The sequence below is a fragment of the Scatophagus argus genome, chromosome 1 (genome assembly GCF_020382885.2).
Source record: "Scatophagus argus isolate fScaArg1 chromosome 1, fScaArg1.pri, whole genome shotgun sequence".
Classification (NCBI taxonomy): Eukaryota; Metazoa; Chordata; class Actinopteri; family Scatophagidae; genus Scatophagus; species Scatophagus argus.
In genome coordinates, this window is record NC_058493.1 from 21,610,462 (window position 1) to 21,632,095 (window position 21,634).

The window sequence follows — 21,634 nt, forward strand, 5'->3', positions numbered from 1 at the left end:
GATGTTTTTGTGTGGTGAAAATTCAGGGATAATATTCAAATGAATCTGAATAAATACATTAGAAGCATGTGATATTATGCATCTTCCTGATTGTTGCATATCCATATGACCGACTTCTTGAGCCCTTGAGGGCCTCCAAAAGAAACTACAATCGTTTTGACAGACAGCCAACCTCCAAGCAAACAAAAGTAAGACTTTGGACGTGTATCTTTTTTTTTTTTTTTTCCAGAGACTTTCAATTTCATCTTCCTAGGGCATACAAAAAAAAAGAAATAAAGAAAAATCATCATTACAGCCCAGTCCAAAATTCCATGCCATTTGTCTCTTTGACACAAATCAGAAAGTAAAGATTTATATAATGGATGACACAGATGCCGTAAACTTGTTAGCCCAAGTTTTCTGAGCTCACACAGAGCGTATAACATCTTCCGCCCACTGAGACGCACAGGGAGGCGGGCTGAACTCTCACACATTCCTGCATGCTGGTCATACCACTGCTGAAGGCAGCATGCGGTTCAGTCTTAAATTTTCCTCTAACACATTTATTTGCGTAGCCCTTCCATTAAGTGCTACTAAACAATTGTCAGGTATTTGTGTCAATTAAACCAGTAACATGACAGATAAAAAGTATAGCTTCATAACACACCAACACAAGTGTGCAGGTAAAACTGCAACAGCTTGTTTGATCATAAAAGACGCCGGTGTGAGTTCGGCGGCACCACAGTAGGTAAATGAGACAGCAGGAGGGGGCATTTAACGCTCCCATACCGAGACGGAGCGATGAGGGAGGGTGTTTTTGGTGGTGGCGCAGGGGAAAAGGGCTTAAATGATAAACAGCAGATATTCCACAAGCGCAAATCTGATTTCTCACAATTATCTCTGAAAGCCTGACAGGCACCAGGGGTGGCCCAGGAACACTGAGCTGGTAGACACTGATTGGGTTATTTGTCCTGTCTCAAGGCTGAGGGATTTGTGGGAGCTGTACTGTGGTGTCTGCCAAACCCCTTGCAGAAAGCAAAATCCCTTTCACCCAAACACCACGACTCAAAGAACATCTTAACCCGTGCTTGGCGGGCAGGCCTTCACAGCTCAAAATTAAGAATAAGTTAACAGGCTGACAGATAAAAACTGCTGAGACAGGCCTTTTACACAGAAGACAAGGCAATGACAACATAACACATTCCTGTTAAATGTGGGTTTAATGTGGGTTTTCAACGTTGACGTGTGAAGTTAAAAAAACTCATAATTACAATGATCACAGTATGGCATGAATGCCACCCAAGTACATCCTATTCTATAATAAAGAAAGTTCACAATTGAAGAACAGTCTGATGCGTTGATCAATAAAGGCTCTTCCTCCATCTGACATTTTCAGCATAAATCTGTTGCTGTGTCAAAACACCATCTACAAATGCTGCCATGCGTGAGCTGTTGATCTCTGGTGAATATCTTAAGTGGCCTAACATGAGTGATCAACCTTTTAACAAGCTGATTATGTTCTTTGTCGCAAGAAAACAAGCTCTGAATACAAGCCATCTCATGCGATGACGCTGTAATTAACACATGATCTTGAGGTGATGGCATTATATTATTTAACTGAACATACAGCTGTTCTCAGCTTTAGTGTTTTCATGATACAGGTAAAATGATACCAAAACCCCATTTGAGAGTATCTAAAGTATCAAAACTATAAAATAATTACATGTACAACTCAACCCAAAGCAGCATAGATCTACCAGCACTCTGTGCACCTTGTTAATGAAAAAAACAAAAAATAATAAACTGTTTTAACTTGAGATAACAGCATTAAAATAAGTAGTTCTTGGATAGTGTTGCACGTCATTAACCGGTTCAAGAACTTGTAGCAGGAAATTAGCACACAATCACCAAAATGATTTAAAAACGTATTTTAAGACATCACCAAATAAAGACAGTTGCAACACACACAAGAAAACATTTGAAAATATTAGAGAGGAGCTGTAGATGGACACTGCAGGCAGACGGCTCCTGCAACAAAGAAAACACAAATATTCTGTTATTGTTGTATTAGTATTTACATGGAGTATATTTCAGTTGAGCTCTCTGAATAAAGATTGTTAGGTGAGGCAATAATTAGAACTTATCTGAACACGCTGTATAAAAAAATACAATCGGATTATGTGATGGTCTTACCTTCAGTGTTGTACACATGGTTACCTTACCGCTCCAAGATCAAAAGAAAAAAAATTGATGTAGGAATTTTGCAGGAACTTTGCTCTTTAGTGGAAGAGGAAGTTTTTTTGTTGTTTTTTTTTGAAATGGTCATTTTACAGCTTGTTTTCTTTTTTCACTGCCACATTTTTTTTTGTCTTTTTTTGTATTTTTTTTTTGGTTTTGTTTTTGGCAGGTTGTTTTCTGACCATTTCAATTCTTTATTTTTTTGTACAATCCAAAGAAAAGCCAAGAACTGAGAAGCCAAGCTTTCATACAAATTGTTTGAACACAGACATAAAATATTTACACATGAGCATTTAAATCAGTCAGCCTAATACTATTCTGCAAAAGCTACAGTCTGTCATTCAGTTAAATTACAACACAGGTTTTGTTTCTTAAACTGAAAGTTCAACAAGTGATCCACTGTCAGATGTCTAGACAAACTATTTGTGTTTTGTGAACCAAAATAACAAAAAAAGAGAGAACTATTTCTACATTAAGAGCAATAAAAAAAACACCATTGTTAAATTGTTAAAAATAATCAAACTCGCACATGGTTCTTCTGCCAGTTAAATATTGTGAATGGAAAAAAAAGGTCTATCCAATGTGAAATGTGCCTTTGTTGATTTATAAACAGGCATTGAAATCTTATAAAGTTGCTGGACTGTTGCTCATCTTCCACAGCAATGCAGCCAGGAAGAGCGTCTGACTCATTTTCATCTGCGCCAGGAGCGCGGCTCGTTGTCGTCCTCTTCCTCGTCATCATCCTGCAGCAATGCGTCGTCACTCAGCGACTCTTCCGGGTACTGACGGGAGAAAAACAAACACTGAGATTAGCGAGTTACAATGATTGTAAAATGAACAAAAATGTAAAAAAATAATAATTTAATTATCAGCACTCAGTTTGCGACGCGTATTTCACATGTCTCAAGCAGGACTAAACTCTCAGTTTAAGAGCATCACACTGCAGACAGACCAAATGCACAATGACGGTATACAAAACACAAGACACATTAAGACAATCCCTGCTGTAATGTGTGTTGGCTCCATCTTGTGTTCTCCACGTGTAACAACAGGAGATAGGTAACCAAATAAGCTTTTCTGATGTATCAGAACAGAGAATATTCAAACATCTCCACTTAAAGTCAATATTTACAAGTATAAACATATGATCCATCCTGTCTTGTAAGGCTCATTATCAAATGTATGCAAAGTGAGAAAAGTCCACAAACCTCATCCTCCTCTGGTTCTGCCTCGTCAGCATCCACTGGACTGAGCGTCATGGCGGCCTTGTGCCAGGAGAGGCGTAAAGTGTGGTTGTTGAACCTCACCCCATGAAGAGCCGCCTGAAAATGGAAAGTACATGTTTAGAGGAGAATAAATGTGGAAAATGTGTTTCATTATTGGAACAGTAAACTCTAAAGACTGAATACTTGACTCAGGTTGACTCACCTGCTCTGCTTCCGCTCTCGACTTGTAAGTGATGACTGCAGACAGGTTGTTTTCATCAATCTGGCAATCTTCAATCTCTCCAAATTGCTTCAAAATTGTGAACACACAACATTTTGGTCACTTTACAAAATGACTCATTCAATCGCAATTATAAATGATTTTGTGCTGTTTTGTTTTCTACAGGTTGCTTTTAACATTGACGCTGCATTACTGAGTTCTTCGGAAAATGAGAACCAGTGCACAGCTGGATAAGTGTGACCATACTTGCCATCTGACACCCTGCAAGTGGATATTATATATATATTTTTTTTATTAAAAAAAAATAATTAATTAATGAATTACTTCTCTGCATTTAACCCATCACTGATTGAAACACACACATGCAACATACAGTGAAACACAAGCAGTGGGCTGCATCAAATGCCTGGGGAGCATATATTGGGGGTTAAGTGCCTTGCTCAAGGGCACATCAGCCAGCTAATGGGGGGTGGGGATATTATCACTCCACCACACTCAAATTTTTCCTGCCCGTCCGGTGGGGGAATCGAACCAGCGACCTCACAAGCCGCTTCTCCAACCTCTAGGCCACGGCTGCCCCTTCTTAAAAGGTAAGAGTGAACGTGAGCTCAATATGAAGGTGAATTTTCACAGCAGTCAGTATATTCTTACTTGGACTTACTAGATATCCAACTTTAATTGTGTGCTGTTGCAATGTTGGTGGGTCACTTGCACTGTGCAGTTAAGCCCACCAGAGGACACTGTTGACTGTTTTTCGTCAATCAATAGTAATATTTCAACATCCATGGTATTGGTGCTGAACAATTCATCATAATATCATCAAAAATTTAAATATAACCTTGTGCAATACCCAAAGTTCAGGAGCTGCAATATTTTTTTAATAGTCCAATGAGGATTGGAAATTTGAACTGACTGCTGCATGTAAGTCTGTTATGTGAGTCACAGTTTTAGGCTGACTTACAGCAAAGTGTGGCAGCAAGTCCACACGGTCTGTCTCAGTGAAACCAGAAATCTCCAGCGCTCGTGGTCGATGGTCCACGACTGCATGTAGAGGCACGCCTCTTCCCCGCCCTCTGGAGCCCCTTCCCCGGGCCCTGAGAGCACCACGGCCCCGAGTATGGACCCCCCGGCCTCTTCCTGGTGACAGGAGTCCCCTTTTGGCTGCCTGAGTAAAAACAACAACAGGGATGGAAAAAAAAAAGTCAAACAGAGCACAGATATCAGGTTGACATCTTGGTGGCAATTTGCATTTTAGCACTTAATTTTAAGCTGGAGGGCCAGTTTACTCTTTCAAGACCAAGTCACTACCTCAATCTGCAGCTGGGTGTACTTCATCTTCAACACAGCAGTGTCCTCTCCAGCCTGAGTCTTCTTGTACAGGTCCAGCTCTGCATCTAGCAGTTCCTTCTGTGCCTGGACATATACAATATCAGGTGAGACGACCTTGCAAGATGCAATGTAATAATTCAAGGGTAAATGGACAACCTGAGTCAAAACACACTAGTTGCATTTGACTTAGTACCATTAGATGAACAAATATACATCTTCTGTAATCTCAAAAAAATAAAAATGCAGAATGAAAGCTAGTTTAATACAAGTAAAATACTGATGAAAACTACACTGATGTGTGATACTGATGTGTGTGTGTGTGTGTGTGTGTGTGTGTGTGTGTGTGTGTGTGTGTGTGTGCACACTACACAAACGGGGAGTAAACAGTACCTGGGCCTTGCTCTTGGCAGTGCGTAGTGGGTTGCTGCTGCTTGAGATTCCCTTTATCTCCTCTTGCAGCTTGGTGATACTCTTGGTCAACATGTCAAGTGTTTCCATGATCTTGGCTTTATCTTCTGCCTTCATTGCTTTGTTCTTCTCAAGTTTGGATATAAGGAGCTGCAGAAGATGGCAGCAGAAAAACAGACAATCGGTAAGTTAGACTTTTGTTTGTACTGCTTTCAATAGGGCACTTGGACAACTATAAAACACAATCATCAGCCACAGCTACCTACAACAGATTATTTTACCTTCTGTGTCTCAATGTGCTTCTCCAGTATTTCCTGTTTCTTCTTCCTCACATCCTGCTGTAGTCTTAGAGCTTCCTGTAAAAGGAATTATGGGAAATGATTAGGTTACTGCCTGCTGTTCTCACTGCCTCCACCATTTCTCATCATTCCCTCCATTCCTCCTCTCACCTGCTTCTTCTTCAAGGCTTCCTCTGAGGTTTTCTGGGCTGCCTTCAGGGCAGCAGGATTGTACACAGTCTTTGTCAGGCCAACAGACGTCGAAAAGACCTGAAAAGGGGACTAAAGGGATAACACAAAGCATTTATACAATTCCAAAGGAGAGAAATTCCAAAAGGAAAAACCATTAACTGTCAAAAGTGAGTGGGCACTTACTTTGTCAACAGGAGCTGTTGGTTTGGCAGAGAAATCCAAACGGTCCTTAACTGACATTTTGGAAGGATTCTGCACCAAAGGGGAAAAATACTTGCAGTTTATATACAGCTCCTCAAGATTCGGACAAGTACATGTGAAGAAGCACACACTCTACGCTCTTCCCTACACACATACCTGAGAGGCCAGGATGGAATCTTGGGGGGGCTCAGAGTTGGCACTGAGCATGGGTCCGAGGCGGTCTTTGACAGACTGCTTCAGAGACGTGGCTGAGGGCTGCTGAATGACAAAGATGTTAGTAACATTTCATCTGGATTCATTCAGCTTTAGTGCATTTTAACACAGCCACCACAGCCTGTCCTGGACTGTGAGGTGTACCTGTAACATTTATTTACTGGCTTCCTACAACAGCTAAAATAACTCAAACACAAAAACTGCTGAAAGACGCTATCTGGATTGTAACTGTGGGGGGAAGGCAGAGCTGGCATTAATGAAGCAGGTTTTTCTAAGTGACAGAATGTGAAGGGCATTGCAGACCAATACTGTGGTGTGTAATGCCCAGTTTCACATGATTCAGAAAAGAAAAAAAACCACCCATGACGCAGGTGTTACATTTCACAGAGGAAAAATGACAAAGACGAAAACACAGCAAACTTGTGGATACACTGAAATACTCTCTATTTAAGCTGATGATGGCAAAGGAACTGTTTTCTCTGCCACTTCTTTAAAGGATTTCTCTAATCAAGAGATGACTGCTGCATGTTACCATCCAACAAAAGAAACCTCAACAGTAAAACCTTAATGTATTCTAAATATTTTTTTCAAGTCTACTATATAAAACTATAACTATAAGTCTAATCATGCAAGATCTTGCATGCATGTTATTCAATTCTGGCCAGTTGTGCACTTGTACAATAAATTGTATCGAAGCAACATGCCAGCAAACCACAACAAAAAGCTTAAATGCAAGACTCATTGTAGAAACTGTTAAAACAATTTAGTTCAAAACATTTGCTTAACAAATAAATTGAGTCTCCCAAAAATCTTTTTTCCTTTTAAGTAAAAACTCGAAACACTAAGTGGTTTCGAGACTCACATGGAATTGACTTCACAAGTGCATCTTGTTTCAATATATTTATCCTTACTGGCAAATACTGGCAGCATTTGTTGTTTGTGTTAAGACAAATGTTTTACAAGAACCACATGTTATGAATGAAAATTCTAAAATAAACTTTTTACCATGGCTGGCTGTGTCTGAGGCTGCTGCTGTGAGTTAGACTGGCCATCATTCCCATCGTCACGAAACCAGTGCACCCTGATGAAGCGGTTGTTGAGAACGGCCTCTGTGCTTTGCACAGCTCGCTTGGCCTCGTCTGGAGAGGCAAACTGGATCAGCGCACCTTCTGGGTCATTCTGGTAGGCCACCTGTTAAAAGAAATAAAAATGTTACTATGAGGCAGTCGACCAGCTGGTGTATTCAAACTTAACTTCTTAAGTTATCGTATGAACACAAGAGGAACTATGATGTGACTTCCGCTTACTGTCCATCACAGTAAAAAAACAGTGCATGACAGCATTTGGAAGACAGTAGATAGTTTATTTTGTAGTACTTTTTAGGTACCTCAGATTCCAGGCCTTTAGTTCTCACTGGCATTTTCAATTTCATCCCTTGTTGCAGTACACAATAACAAGATATTTTATTGAGTACTAACCATCAAAGCTGTGACGTTCATATCTACAGTACCACATAAGGACTGACCTGTAGGTTGACGATGGTGCCAAACTTGCTGAAATGTTCATTGAGTTTGCTGATGTTGTTGAGCTCAGGGGGAATCTGCCGAACCAGCAGCTTGGCGTTCGGAGAGAATGGGACTCTTTTGTGGTAACCCTGGTGGTTTGGTTTGTTAAAGTTGGGTCTGAGCAGAAAAGAAAAATTGTCAAACAATTCAATGAGGAACATAGCTGAGTCAATATGTGCTTAACCAACAACTCTGAAGGCAGCACATGACTTTTATTAAGACATTACGGGAAAAGGCTTACTTGTCAAACCAAGGTTTCTTGCAAGGGAGGCCTCCATCATGGGAGACAGCTGGTCTCTTTCTTGAATCAGACTCCATAACGATCCTCATACTATTGTTTGGAATCTTATCTGTTCAGGGAAAAACTCTGACAGGTCAGCTCTGAGACTACAACACAGCTAAAGGAAAAAAAGCTCACAACTCTGAGGCAAGACTTTTACAGAAACAGCCAAAACAGCAGCACTTACTACTGGTTTTCTCCTTGTTTATAAAAAAGTAACAGGTCATTATATTGGCAAAAGTACTAAGCATACTGATGATAGTTGATGAGAGTACATGCATGTTGTAAGACAATATATTCAAAGCTCGGATTGTTCAGTTGATGTGAACAATACCTCTCTGCGGCTGGTCCACCTCCCCCATTGTGAGGCCAATCAGGTTGGGTCTCTGGGCATTGACTCTGTGGCGGTAGATCGGCCTGGAAGTATTAGTGATGCTGGGAGCCTCAGGATTGTACACATCTGACTCATAGTTGTCTGATCAGGGGAGGGGGAGAGGGGGGGAGAGAGAGAGAGAGAGAGAGAGAGAGAGAGAGAGAGAGAGAGAGAGAGAGAGAGAGACAGAGAGAGAGAACTCACAAAACAGCACAACAAGGTACAGTAAGATAGTACAAAGCTGAATTTGTAACAAAACCACTACCTGGGGTGAAGAGTGGCACTGGGGCCTGGGGAAGGGAGGGCCGCATCCCAGAAGTGACAATAGTGGGAACAGAGCTGGTGATAGAATTGGGAGGAGCATCCATGCCTGATGGTTGCAGTGGAGGAAGCGGAGGAGGCGGACCTGTGTGAGACAGAGTAAAACAAAAATACAATTTATTTACATTTTAATTGGCATTTGAAAAAAAGACTGTTATTCCTTTCATTCACCTTAACTGATTGCCCCTTCTCTGAACCCATGTGTCAGAACAAATAAACTCAAATTTCAGAGAAATCTGGATTCCTACCTGCAACAGGTGGAAGGCTGGGTGGGAGCGAGCCCGGTGGGGGCACAGGGGGCCGCATGTTCACTGGTGGGGGGTTCATGAGAGGTGGTGGTGGAAGGCCTGGGGGTGGTGGTGGATCCACTCCTGGCATTGGCGGAGGTTGGAAGGGCAGCATATTGGGCAAATTGACATCCTCCACCACAACTGGGTCACTTCCATGGTCAAAAGGACACATGTCCCCTCTCATGCAGAATCCCTTTTCTGGAAAAGACAGCAGACATATGTAGAACATCAAACACACATAACTAAAAACAATAAATACTGCCAGGCTACACACAAAAAAAATTCAATTAGCTTTCCCTACCATCATAGTCCCGACATCGCTTCCTCTGTTGAGGGGGTAGTCCCCTATTAAAAGGACCACGATCAACAGGGGGCTCAGGGCGGAAGTCTGACCAACTCTCCGTGGTGTTGTTACTGTGATGATGGGTGGGGGCGATGACTGTAATGGTGCTGCTCAGTGTTGGCACAGGGAAATGTGACGTGGTCGCAGTGGAGACCAGGACTGCTGGGGTGTAGTTATCGCTACTTTCTGACCTGTGATCATGATCATACTTCAACTTCCCAGAATCTCGTTCTGCAAATAGACAAGAATTGCCAAATATAAAAGTGAGGTAATGGTAATTATGGCATGCATACCTGCGAGAAACCAGACCTGTCTGTGTTGTCGACTGATGATAAGCTGTCTGAGCTGCTATCACTATGTGTCAACTCAACGCCAATATGTCATTAAATCAGATATAATTCATAAACAAAAACAGTTAACGCTGAAGAAAACCAAATACACCTATATAAAACCAGACAAACACGTGAGGTAATCTTTGAGTTTAAGAAACCCTTTTGTCGGCTGTAATCTGTATGGAAACACAAAGTTCAGCGACAAAACGGGATCAAAGTTCAAATGAAAATGAACTTTGAGCACACTGCAAGATCCAAAAGTAGTGTTTTGAAACTTAAGTTTTGGTGTTACTGCTCCTTTAACAGAAAAAGGTTTAAATTGGCACAAAGTGATTCCGCTGGTAGTGGTAACTTGCAGCCTTAGATTATGTTAGATCCATCAGTCATGTTCTTACCTCTGCTCCTGGTTCTGGAGCGGGTTCTGCTGTGTGACCTGCTCCGGCTGCGATCTCGATCCCTATCTCTATCCCTGTCTCTATCCCTATCCCTCTCTCTGTCGCGGTCTCGCATGCGATCCTTGCTCCAACTCCGGCTGCGGCTACGACTATAACTACGACTGCGGCCTCTCCTGCGATTGTACCGATCGCGGTAAGAGTCCCTCCTTGGTGGGTTGCGTTCATAATCCCTCTTCCTTGGGCGGTCATCTCTCTTACGGTCATCTCCTCTCCTTAAAATGTGAGTAAGCAAAGACATGACAATTAGTGAAAAGTAAATACAAGATGAATTAAACAGATCTGAAAGAGGCCGTTGTGCACACCTGCTATCTCTGCTGTAGCGTGAGCTTGATTGCAGAGGACTGTGATTCATTCGCCGAGGAAACTTCTTCTCCCGCTCTTCCTCCCGATTTGTCTGAACCTAAAAAAGTAAAATCGCATAAATATTGCTGGTCTAAGATGGCTACTAACATGGGAGGTCTTCCATATTGTTTGGTGCCATTGAGTGCACATCTTTAGATATTCGACCTCTTGGAAATTTTAGACCTTATAAGAATATTACCTCATCTTTTTTCTGCTCATCTTTCTCCACTTTGACTACAGAGGATTGCTGCTCTGGCTGGGGGAGGTAGTTTTTGTTGTTAATGGCTTCAAACAGCTTGTCCACAAATGGCTGGGTCTCTGAGAAAAGGTGTAAAATTGAGATGAGTAAAGTGCAAATTAAAGACTACATGCTGATATACAGGTAACTAACAAGCAGAATTAATCGATAAATCAAAGAGGCTAACAAAGTAACGCTTTCACGTAACGGGGATTAATTACCTTTCTGAAGAAATACATCCAACTGGTCTATACACAGGGCTTTAAGTTCCTTTTCACTTTTGTCTTTCTTCACCAAAGCAACAACATACTTTGCAAGGGCAGAAGGGTCTGCATCACAGCTGGAATTTGTGAAGAAAAAAAAGAAAAGCATAAGGAACACGAACGTCTGAATAAATATGTAATCGGTAACTGATGATATCTCAGGCATTACGTGTAATTTACTCAGTGTTTATTTGAAATAACGTGTTACAGACTGAGCTAGAGTGGTGTGGCTAATAGCTAGCGTTACTTACATAGGCTCGAGAGTATCAGACAGCCATGTTTTCAAGGCATCAAGGTTTTCAATGATCATCTTAGATCCAAATTAACCTTCCTTCCCCCGCGGCCAGAGTTAACGCTAGCTGGGGTGACGTTAAATATCTGTTTAAAAGTGTATCCGAGATTAGCTGGTGAAACTATCCTCTTTTAGTCTTTGGCTAGGCTGTGGTGCTAAAACGACGTTAGCTAAACAGCCGCGATAACGTTGCCCAACTTAGCCACGTTAGCATATGTCGTTCCAGGGTACAAACGTGTTGCACGCTTCCTCCACTCTCGTAGTCAATTTATTATGGAGACGAAGGCTGGGTGAGTCTATTATTTATCAGCGCTCAACCAAGTAACTCTAAAGGCGATAAATGACTCGTATCCGTTAAACTTATGGACCGTCCGCGCATCACTTGCTACTTTATCCCCTCTCACTAGCTAACCATGCCATTAGTGACTATTTACTTCCGCTTGTATTCTCGTTGGTAAATTATCGCGAGAGGATTCCACAGGCATACGCGAGAGTTTCTTCGTGTCAGCCACTGAGGATGGCCCTGTAAAATCCTAATTAACTAAAATACAAAATTACAAAGTACCAACAACGATGAACCGATATTCCTCTTTACAGTTAACTTGCCTCAGTAGTAGTTTAAAGTTAGATTAAAAATAACAACTTTTTCTACTACAGCAATGCATTTTAAAGGTTTTGTCGACCTTGACAAAGGACAACACACAATGTCAAAACAATAATTAGATCATTTTATTGTTTCCCGGTTTAACTGGAACTACAGTAAAAAGGTACAGATAGACAAAACAAAGATATAAAATGTTTCCACTTTCCTCCATGCAAACCAGTGTGATTCTTCAAAATGGTACAATCCAACAACTTGTCTCTTTCGCTTGCAAGACCTGTTCTCTAACATACATTATCTCGCTCAATAAAATCATAATTTAACTGATGCTCTGGTAAAAATATTTAAACAGTAAATTCAGAAAATACTGAACATCCTTTCTGAATCAAAATATGTCGTGTGAAAAAGTAGATATATGCCCACATTATTTGAGCATTAGAACTGCAATGATTAGTTAGTGTTAGTCCAAAGGAAAAAAGTTGTAAACTATTTTGATAATCATTTCAGTCAATTTTCATTTACAAATGTCAACCATTTGCTGGTTCCACCTTCTTAAATGTGACGATTTGCCATTTGTCTTTGTCATTTATGATTGTAAATGAGGAGGCTTTGGGTTTTGGACTGTTGGGTGGGAAGCTGACATTCAATAGACTTCTGTAATAATAACAATAATAATAATAATAATAATAAGATAAGATGATTGAAGTAATTATTATTTGCAACCCTATTTATTTTAAAAAGCTACATGTCCTAACCTAGAATTATATATTTTAATTAGAAAATATTTTTTTAAAAAGTGTGTATGTATTATTTCATTCATATATACAATAAATGGAATAAAATAATGTAATACCAGTGTGAGTAAAAACATTGTGGTGCCAGGAAAAAAAAATGCAATCCGCAGCAAAATTTTGGTCTGAGAAACATTGTCAAAATAAAGCTCATTATATACATACTGTACCTCTTAAAACAGCTCATTTTCAATACATTCATGTTTGCCCTTCAACATTCTCAGTGAATTACTTTCTCAAAAACAGGTAGGAAACAGTGTGAGTGTGCACATTACATGCGTGCACATTAACACAAAATAATATAGTTTGAGTACCTAGAATATGGTTCATTTTTCCTCTCACTGCTTTGAATAGAATGAATGGCAGGAGTGACAGTCCAAACTGCATTGGTTTTCACTAAGTACAAATAATATACATACAAGAACAGCTTTAATCTTTACATTATCAGTCCAGTACTATTTTTGTGTCCTCCGCATTAAGAAACAGGAGAAGGTGAGACACATTTCTTGCCTGAGTAAAACCTCAGTCTCAGCTCACTATCTACAGTCTAACAGTGGAGCATGTACTAAAAGCAGTGTCTTAAAAATAAACAAAAAACAAACTAATAATGAATCAGCACTTCAAAACATACAATAAACCTTACAGAGATGAGTCTGCGTCTAGTTTTCTCTGTCGATGAACTGCAGGTGAATGGGGGTAGCGGGACAGAGCAGGCCGTGGGTTTTGGCTTTGACATCAGCAGTGAGAGGAGACACGCGAATGTCAAACCTTTGAATGAGCTGCACAAGAAGCAAAAACACGGTGATGTCAATCAGATTGTTTTGATTCGTATGTACATTGTTTGTCTATAGAAGCCAAACATCTTCAGTAGTACAGTTTGGAACTGACATGCACTCTCTTGGATTGGCAGATTCAAAAATATTCAGAGACTGTGTGAGCTATGTGATTTGGGAAAAGTGGAAAGCGAGTCTCAGTTTTTACAATTTATAAGCTATGATGATTCAGAAATGTCGCTTCTCCATGTAATGTCCTGGCAAAACATTGAAGGTTTATGGTGTTTCACAAAAAATGGTATGATTGTTTAGTTTAGGCCCCTTAACCTGGTATCAAAAGCCTGGAAAGAAGGACAAAGGGGACTATTTCATTATTCACTGTGATCTCTGGATCTTCTGCATTTTGAATTTATTGTGTCTTGGGTATGCAGGACACAAAATTAAAACTTAATTCACTCATGCATGTAGTATGCAAGCAGTTAGTATTTAAGAGTGAATAAAATCCTTACCCTGGTGAGAGCTAGATGCATCTCTAACTCTGCTATTCTCCTGCCAATGCAGCTCCTGATGCCGTAGCCAAAGGGAATCGAGCCAAAGTTATCAACACGGTCTGTGGAATGTTTCCGAATCCAGCGATCCGGGCGGAAGTCGAAAGCATCGGGGAAGTTTTCTTCATCCAAAGATGTGGAGTAGTGACACAGGGCCAACTGAGTCTAGAGTGAGAAAAGAGAAAAATGTCTGCTGCGTAATGAAAACAGCTGGGGTATCGCACATGGATCTGTACAAGAGAGAAATGAGTAATGCAGGATCATGTTACATCTGGTTCCACTGTAATGTTTTTGGCTGACTCTTATGGTCATACTTTTTCTTCAGCACATGCACACTCGTGAAGACTTGTATCTATTGTGTCTCCAGAAGTCTTACCCCTCTGGGGATAAGGTATCCGCCCACCACCATGTCATCCTGGGTAATCCGTCCATTCCCTGGGAGAACTGGAAAAAGCCTGCTCCCAGAGAGGGGCACACAAAGACTGTTATTCAACAGCACCATACATTAATCCTCTTACAAAGTTTCATTCTAAGATAAAGAGACACACAGAGAAAGATAATGAACAAATTCAAGACACTTGTAAACATGCTGAACAAAGGCGAACCCTAATATTAAAAGTCTATTAAACTATAGCTGAACTGCTTCTAAATTTGCAAGGGAAAATCAACCAAAAACACGTGACACATCAACAACTAGAGAAGAAAAAGCTGGAGGAGTTTAAAAATCCAGTCTGTACCTGAGAGTCTCCTTGACCAGCCCTCTCACAAGGGGCAGACGAGGGACATCGTCAGCTGTGGCGACGGTTCCTGGTCCCAGAGTCCTCGTCACTTCTGTAAAGATTTGCTGCTGTATATGCGGGTGCCGTGCCAACAGGTAGCTGGCCCACGAAAGGGTGAAGGATGTCTACAAGAACAGAAAGGGCTTCTTGTAAATTTACATGTGGTACATTACTGTCATTCATTAGCTCTTCCCTCAAATCTCTGTGGATATGCTGCCTTTTTTTCTTAATGTTTTGCAACAGATTTGACTGCAATGGCAGTTAATGTTAAGAGTTTCCATGACGTCAGTATTGAGAAACAGTGAGGGGCTTTGTGGGATAGGAAGCTAATTCCACGTGCTCAGCAGAAGCTCCGGTCCACTCTGCCACCAGCTGCGCTCTCAGCCCTTTATCCCTCGTCTTGATCTCTCGCCGTTCGTTCTCATCCAGCCATACCTCGATTAAATGCACTCAGCTGTGACACACGCTTCATGGCATTACAGTGTGCTGTTTACATCAAACATGTGAGGATACACAGAGATATAAATAATCCTAATTAATTAGGAAATCACAGAAATTGAATGGAGTTGTAAGCCACTTCACCCTCCCTCTACTTTTTACATTTCAGCCGTATTATTGCTCGCTCTCTTGCTCCTCAATGCGCTCCCTCTGCCAACACAATCCACACATCTTGCGACACACCCTGATCATTTTCATTTCCTCTTTCCTTTATTGTAACCAACCTACGTACTCTTTTCACTTATCTTTCTGTTCCCAATTGTCTCAACACTTCCTTTTCCTGACTCCGGCGTCACTGACATTTTACTCACAGTGATGTGGTCAGATGAGCAAATGATATGGAAATAGGTGTCATCTTTCTTGTATTCACATCCTGTCTTTCCTGACTACACTGTATGCTTTGTTGCCCAAGCCCACATCATACTTGTCTATATTTCCATCTGGCATGCTCGCTTTGATTCCCACATATGTCAAGTGCACGGGTGGAAGAGGGGGCAGCTTTGTTTAATAGACCTCGGAGGTCAGTCTAAGGTCAGTATCTTCCGTGGACTAACTAATGAGCAAAAGAGTCTGTCCGTGTAGAAGCCTCGCCATCCTTTCCACCATCTCCCACCTCCCTCTTCCTCCCACTCTGTCATCACCCTCTCCCCATCAAACCAACTTGCACCCAATCAGCCCCAGCTGGGACAGATGCTGGCAACACCTCAGACAAAGCCAGAGAGGAATCTTATGACAAAAGCTCTCAAATTCTTTCCTTCCCCGCCTTATGATGCCAGTTGCCGAATCTTTGCTGTCTCATGACAACATCCCCCTTCCTCAGGCCCACCCCCTTATTTCCCCTCCCCCTCCATCTCACCTCTGCCCAGTCCGTGTCATAACTCTGGCTGTGGCTAACGTGTCTTGACAGTTCTTGTGTGTGCTGAGTAAAGGCAAATGCACCACAGAGTAATGGCTCAGCGAAGTCCACCCCCTACCAGGACGTGGCCGTTGCAACAAGTTCAACAAAAACACACACACCCTTTTATCCCATGGCCCCTAGCTCAGAGCAAAACACTCTACACCCATAATTCTCATTGATCTGACAGTACCCCAAACAAATTAGGCAGTAACTGCGCACATGTACACACAGTAGGCGCACACACACACCAGTCAAGTGTGAAACTGATTAAAATCATTCTCATTGGGCAACTGATTTTTTTGTTTTTTGGTAGTATTTTTGGTATTTTCTCTGTCTGAATTGTCGGGTGTGTGGGGCATCTGATCTGTAAAAGTAACCTCCTCTGTTCAAATCCAGCCCAGGATCTTTGTCATGTCATGCCCACAGTCCTTGCCAGCATGTTCTATCTCTGCATTCATTCACATGGCAATTAAAAGGGTATAAAATTCCCCCCAAATAAATTATACTTCACTGACATTAAATCAGCAGTCTTAATTAAAGGATAACAAGCACTAACTACAGTAATTAAGCTAATGTGAAAACACATGAACACACAACACAGATGTTTGGCCAAGCAAAAAAAAAAAAAAAACAAACAAAAAGACAAAAGCTCCCCCTGTGTAGATCTAACAGAAAGAGACAAACGACAAGAAACTAAATCTGAGTGCAAGTTTGTCAGTGGGACACCGTGTAACCCCCCGATTCACTGCTCTGACCTGACGCTGGCACAGCTACACAGAGGCATGGATGTGGCGCCAGAAACCCAACCCTTGAAACTCAACACTGACTCAAACACACACACACACACGTGCAACTTCCAGTCCCTCCACCTCCTGCTACACTCACTGCACCTCCACGCTTCTCATACCCCTCTATATACATTCAGATAAGATAAGATAATCCTTTATTAGTCACATAACTGAAAAATTCTTCGACACTTTTGTAAACACACACCGTATCGACGCCAGCCAGTAGCATCTCTGTTACATTGGCGTAGATCTCCTCTATGCTCATCTCCTTGGTAATGAGCAAGTGTGTGAGCAGCCCTCCCTTCACCTCCTCTCCATGCTCCAGCTGGGACTTGATCTCTGAGAGCCTCTTATCAACATGAATACGGCCTGGGATCAGACAGAGACAGAGAAGGTGGGATGAATGGAAGAAGGGGGACGAAGGGGGCGAGGGGTAGTGAGGGAAAGAAAAGAGAGGAAAGAACAGGTTATGCAACAGAGGGACCCCATACTCCCACAACCCCACGGTACACCAGGAGAGATTTATATGCAAATCAACATTCCTTTCTATTGATGCCAGGCAATCAATCCAAAAAAGTTTGCAAATACTCAACCAGACCAAAGATTTACTGATTTGTATTTTAAAAAGAACCACAGAGAAAGCATTACCTAACACGTTTGCAAGTCAAAAACTACTTATATAATGGTCTTTTTATAAAGAATTGGCATCAACTCATTGGACTGAAGAGAGCAGTTCCGGAAAACATGTAACATGGTACTTTTAGATAATGACATTAATACTAATAATAAAAAACCTTACTATGTGCCTTTTAAAGGTAAACTTCCTTAGAAGCCCCTGTGGGCTCTTATATTAGTCCAGGGTCTGTGAAAACTGTTTTATAATGTCTTCTGTGGCCCTGGAGAAACATTGTCAAGTCTGAAGACATAATTCCTGATGACGGCTTTAGTTTGGAGACTACAAATACATAACAAAGCCTCCAAAACATTCAGTGTTTTTGGAGACTGATAACTACAAGGAGCTATAAGTCAGGATAGCCCTGCCTCCTCTGCTTCACTTTTTTTTTTATATATTCTGTGTCTTACAAGTCCCCTGACTTTATGGAAGCACAGTAGTTCTCCTTCAATTTTCTTTTAATATGAGTAATAAATCTCAAGTAATAAAATATCTTAAGTACTATAGTTTGCAAGCAGAAAGTTCATGGGAGCATACAAATATACTAAAAGACAATACACAAGTGTCCTAAAATGTCCCCCTCCCCCCACCCCATCTCCAATCAAAGCTGTAGACCACTTACTGAATTTGAAGAGGCCATCCCAGGAAAGGCAGAACTCCTCCCATGGTTTGGGGATGACGGGTCGGAGCCACTTGGGGATCGCCCCGGCATACATGGTTGTCTTGAAGGAGCTGAACATGAGGTGCAGTGCGCTGATGTAGTCTTGAGTTTCCTTGGGGATCTCGTTCTCCAAACAGCCTAATCGGCACTCGTACAAAATGGCTGCCACACCTGTGAAGACCAAGGCAGCGTTTAAATAATCTCTTTGGTGCAGTTGGAAAGCTACGACGAGGAATCTTTACCCATCGCTTGTTGGGTAAGAGTTACTGGAATGTAATAAAGGTGTACTTTAATTGTTTGTACATTTAAGCACAGTAGGAACTTTAGTAGATGCTGATGGATTGTCAGGACTTGACAAGTATGACCATGTGGAAAATCTAAATGTGAAAACATTGAACAACTTAGTTTGTGTACATTTTATTTCTCCCGTTTGGCTCTGACATTAACTCTTTCTGTCTACCTTTCGTCAGGCAGCCCCCTAACCTCCAATTTCAATCCATCTTGTTTCAGTTCCATTGCAAAGAGCCTTTGTAGGATCTTTACCAACCTTCCATGGCGTATTTGAAGAAGAGGTCATTCACATTGAAGACAGTCGCTCCGTCGGAATCCTGTGTGCGCACAATGCAAACTCTCTTCACTAGGTCGTCCACCACTTTGTTCACGTCGTCAGAGAAGACAGCTACGTCACGCGGACGCACGATGAGCTGCCTCAGCACGCTCCGCATCTTCAGCCAATCCTCTCCCTCGCTGGAACAAAGGAAACAGGGGAAGAGATGAATTTCTGCCATTTCCATGTCTCTTATTTTAAGAGAAGACAATGTCTAAAACAAAGAATTATAGCAGTGAAGTCATTGATAAACTGTTTATGCTGAGTGAAGCAAGTAGAGTTTATGGATGCAAAAGTTCTGAGAATTAAAGAGCATGCACACTAGATCTGACCTGATCCTGAAAATGTTGCACATTCTTTTTCATTTTCGATCTGCAAATATGGATATTGAAGTCCTGTCTCGTTAAAATGAAAGGTCAAAGACTGAAGGGGACTCACGCTGAGATGAGGCCAGTGGAACGGCCTCTCATGTCTCTGTACTCTTTCCAGGACTCCATGTTAGCTCTCTGAGGGGCCACGCCCTCGGCCCTCAGCACCTCAGCCACCAGGTCACGGTCCGCCACTGAAACCACCAGCTGGGGCCCAAAACGGGATTTGAAAATTTTGCCATACATCTTCTTGTGCTTCATCTATAAAGCAACAGTGACACTGAAAATTAGTAGTTATACTTACTTCTTGTTTGACAGTTGAAGAAAATCAGTTGAAAATCCAGGAGTAAATTATATTGACATATTCTTTGTAAAACCTAAATGTAATGTAGTGCATACTGGTTATTAGGTCAAATCTATGATTTACCTAAAAATGTACATATTGTAGATGATACACAAAAAAACTCTTTTTGATTTTATAAAATTGATGCAGATCAAATAATAACTGTAACTGAATATATTTATTCAGAATAGTATTGCATGCCAGCCAAGCCAGTGGTGTCATTAGATCTCCAGTAGAACCACTCTGTAATGATGACATTATTTAAATCAGAATTTACCCATCACCCTAAAGGCAGGCTAACTTTATCTGTCTGAATGTTTTGTCAGTAAAAGTGGATCTTCTCATATGGACTAATTCTCAGGTCAAATTAAGAGACAATCTCTGATGTAGTAAAAAAAAATGACTACGTGTGTTCCAGTTTTACGTAACAGCATTGCGGTTTGGAAAGATAACTTTCACTTTAACAACTGGGCATTGATTAGACTTAAATGCTTAAATGCAGAAAATTAAGTTAGAAAAAGGTGTAATTTGTCAAAAGAAAAGGAGGGGGTGTATTCATGATTCAAATCAAGTACTTTTTTTGTCTTGTTTTGTCATGTTGATTGGCACATACGTTTGGCTAATTTACACACTTTCTTCTTTTAAGCTTTGAAGATTTTCGCCACCAACTGTTACCAAAGTGCTGAAAAGAGATTATCTGTTCCATCCTGAAAAGGAGGAAACACGTTTAGTGTTTCACGTAACTCACGTGAAGGCGGTTACAAAACTCATACCTTGGATGGGAAACTGACCAGTGGTCAAACTCCTGGTGCGCTTTTACGCAACGGTTTGTGCCATTTTACGCATAGGTGGTAAACTTGGCTGACGAGGAGAATACGTAGGCTCTGACACCATTGGTTTTCCTCTTAGTTTTACACAGAAGATTTCTTCTGCCAATAAAATAACATAAAGCTCCCAAAAATTAATATATGGACAACGTTACCTGGATTTCGTGAATTCTGCTAAACCCGTCTCTCCAGAAGAACTCGATCAAGTTGGACAAGGTGCTGGGTCCAGGCATCGCCTTCAGGGTCTTGATTGTAGTTTTCTCGCCGGCATCCGCCGGTGTGATCAGTCCTTCAGGCATGGCTTGTTCTCCAGCCGCGGGGATTCCAAAAGCCTCGCTGGCTGCTGACTTGTGTAAGGCGCGTAAAATGAAGAACAGCTGCTTATGGAGCCGGTCGCCCTGTAAATTCTTCCAGCATGCTGTCGTAAACTTATTCAGGACTGCCATTATTTTTGACACTTTTCGGCGTTTCACTGAGCAAAATCGATCTATGAACGAATCTCCTGCAAAATCTAAAAGCGCAGAGTTCACATTTGCAAAAGCATGTCCCCGGCACGTGCAAGACGCAGCCCTCCCTGTGTGGTAATGTAATGTTAGATGGGACTGTATTGTGGAACGCTTTTAAATAGTTGCTTGTACAACCTCAGAAGTGGAAGAGGATTGGATGTTCGCTTCAAAAGAAGGGAGGGATAACTCTGTGGGCGTTCCACCAAAAAAAAAAGCTGTTGGATTCACTCTTTCGCTGGAAAAGGAGTGTATTCCAAACACTGTTACATCACGCCAATCAATCAGCCTGTCTGCAGTCCCACAACACACACACACACATTGAAAGAACATTAATGTGATCAACGTCACACTAAACCATATACATACACTATTACATTAGTCATAAAAAAGGAAAATGCCTCCCACAGTCTGGATCTTGTAAGCATGTGCACAAATCTGCAGCTTCCACCTACACATGTAAGGGCTCACTGCTTTGTTAATGTTTAGTAGTTATATTTTAAGAAATACTGAAAGACTGTGTACACTTTGTGGAGACAGACTGCAGATAAAAGTTACCCAAGTCTGGAGCTTATGGAGGCAAGAGATGTATAGTATA

The 21,634-nt window shown here is 41.4% G+C and overlaps 2 protein-coding genes across 4 annotated transcripts; both read right to left on the reverse strand.

The window, feature by feature from the left end:
* Window positions 1-1,180: 1,180 nt before the first annotated feature.
* Window positions 1,181-11,827, reverse strand: rbm26 (RNA binding motif protein 26). Of its 3 annotated transcripts, XR_006843546.1 has the most exons (23): window positions 11,338-11,827; window positions 11,045-11,163; window positions 10,785-10,903; window positions 10,546-10,643; window positions 10,184-10,455; window positions 9,415-9,687; window positions 9,072-9,311; window positions 8,768-8,908; window positions 8,464-8,604; window positions 8,091-8,199; window positions 7,810-7,966; window positions 7,290-7,475; window positions 6,228-6,329; window positions 6,054-6,122; window positions 5,850-5,960; window positions 5,682-5,756; window positions 5,383-5,550; window positions 4,972-5,076; window positions 4,625-4,828; window positions 3,646-3,732; window positions 3,426-3,539; window positions 2,173-2,999; window positions 1,181-2,007 (listed from the first exon to the last, which is right to left on the reverse strand). XR_006843546.1 is itself a non-coding variant. In XM_046391041.1 (22 exons), exons 1-22 carry the CDS (start codon window positions 11,394-11,396, stop codon window positions 2,910-2,912), a joined length of 3,036 nt encoding a protein of 1,011 aa, XP_046246997.1. In that variant the 5' UTR covers window positions 11,397-11,827; the 3' UTR covers window positions 1,181-2,909. The 3 variants fall into 3 exon arrangements, 2 of the variants coding, with proteins under 2 accessions (XP_046246997.1, XP_046246984.1); XM_046391041.1 differs by having other exon boundaries at window positions 1,181-2,999; window positions 6,228-6,326; XM_046391028.1 differs by having other exon boundaries at window positions 1,181-2,999.
* Window positions 11,828-12,085: 258 nt separating this feature from the next.
* LOC124060295 (cytochrome P450 27C1) lies at window positions 12,086-21,146 on the reverse strand. The gene is made up of 9 exons (XM_046391077.1): window positions 20,689-21,146; window positions 19,434-19,624; window positions 18,936-19,135; window positions 18,350-18,559; window positions 17,260-17,423; window positions 14,829-14,995; window positions 14,468-14,546; window positions 14,053-14,256; window positions 12,086-13,549 (listed from the first exon to the last, which is right to left on the reverse strand). Exons 1-9 carry the CDS (start codon window positions 20,977-20,979, stop codon window positions 13,430-13,432), a joined length of 1,626 nt encoding a protein of 541 aa, XP_046247033.1. The 5' UTR covers window positions 20,980-21,146; the 3' UTR covers window positions 12,086-13,429.
* Between the last annotated feature and the right edge of the window lie 488 nt (window positions 21,147-21,634).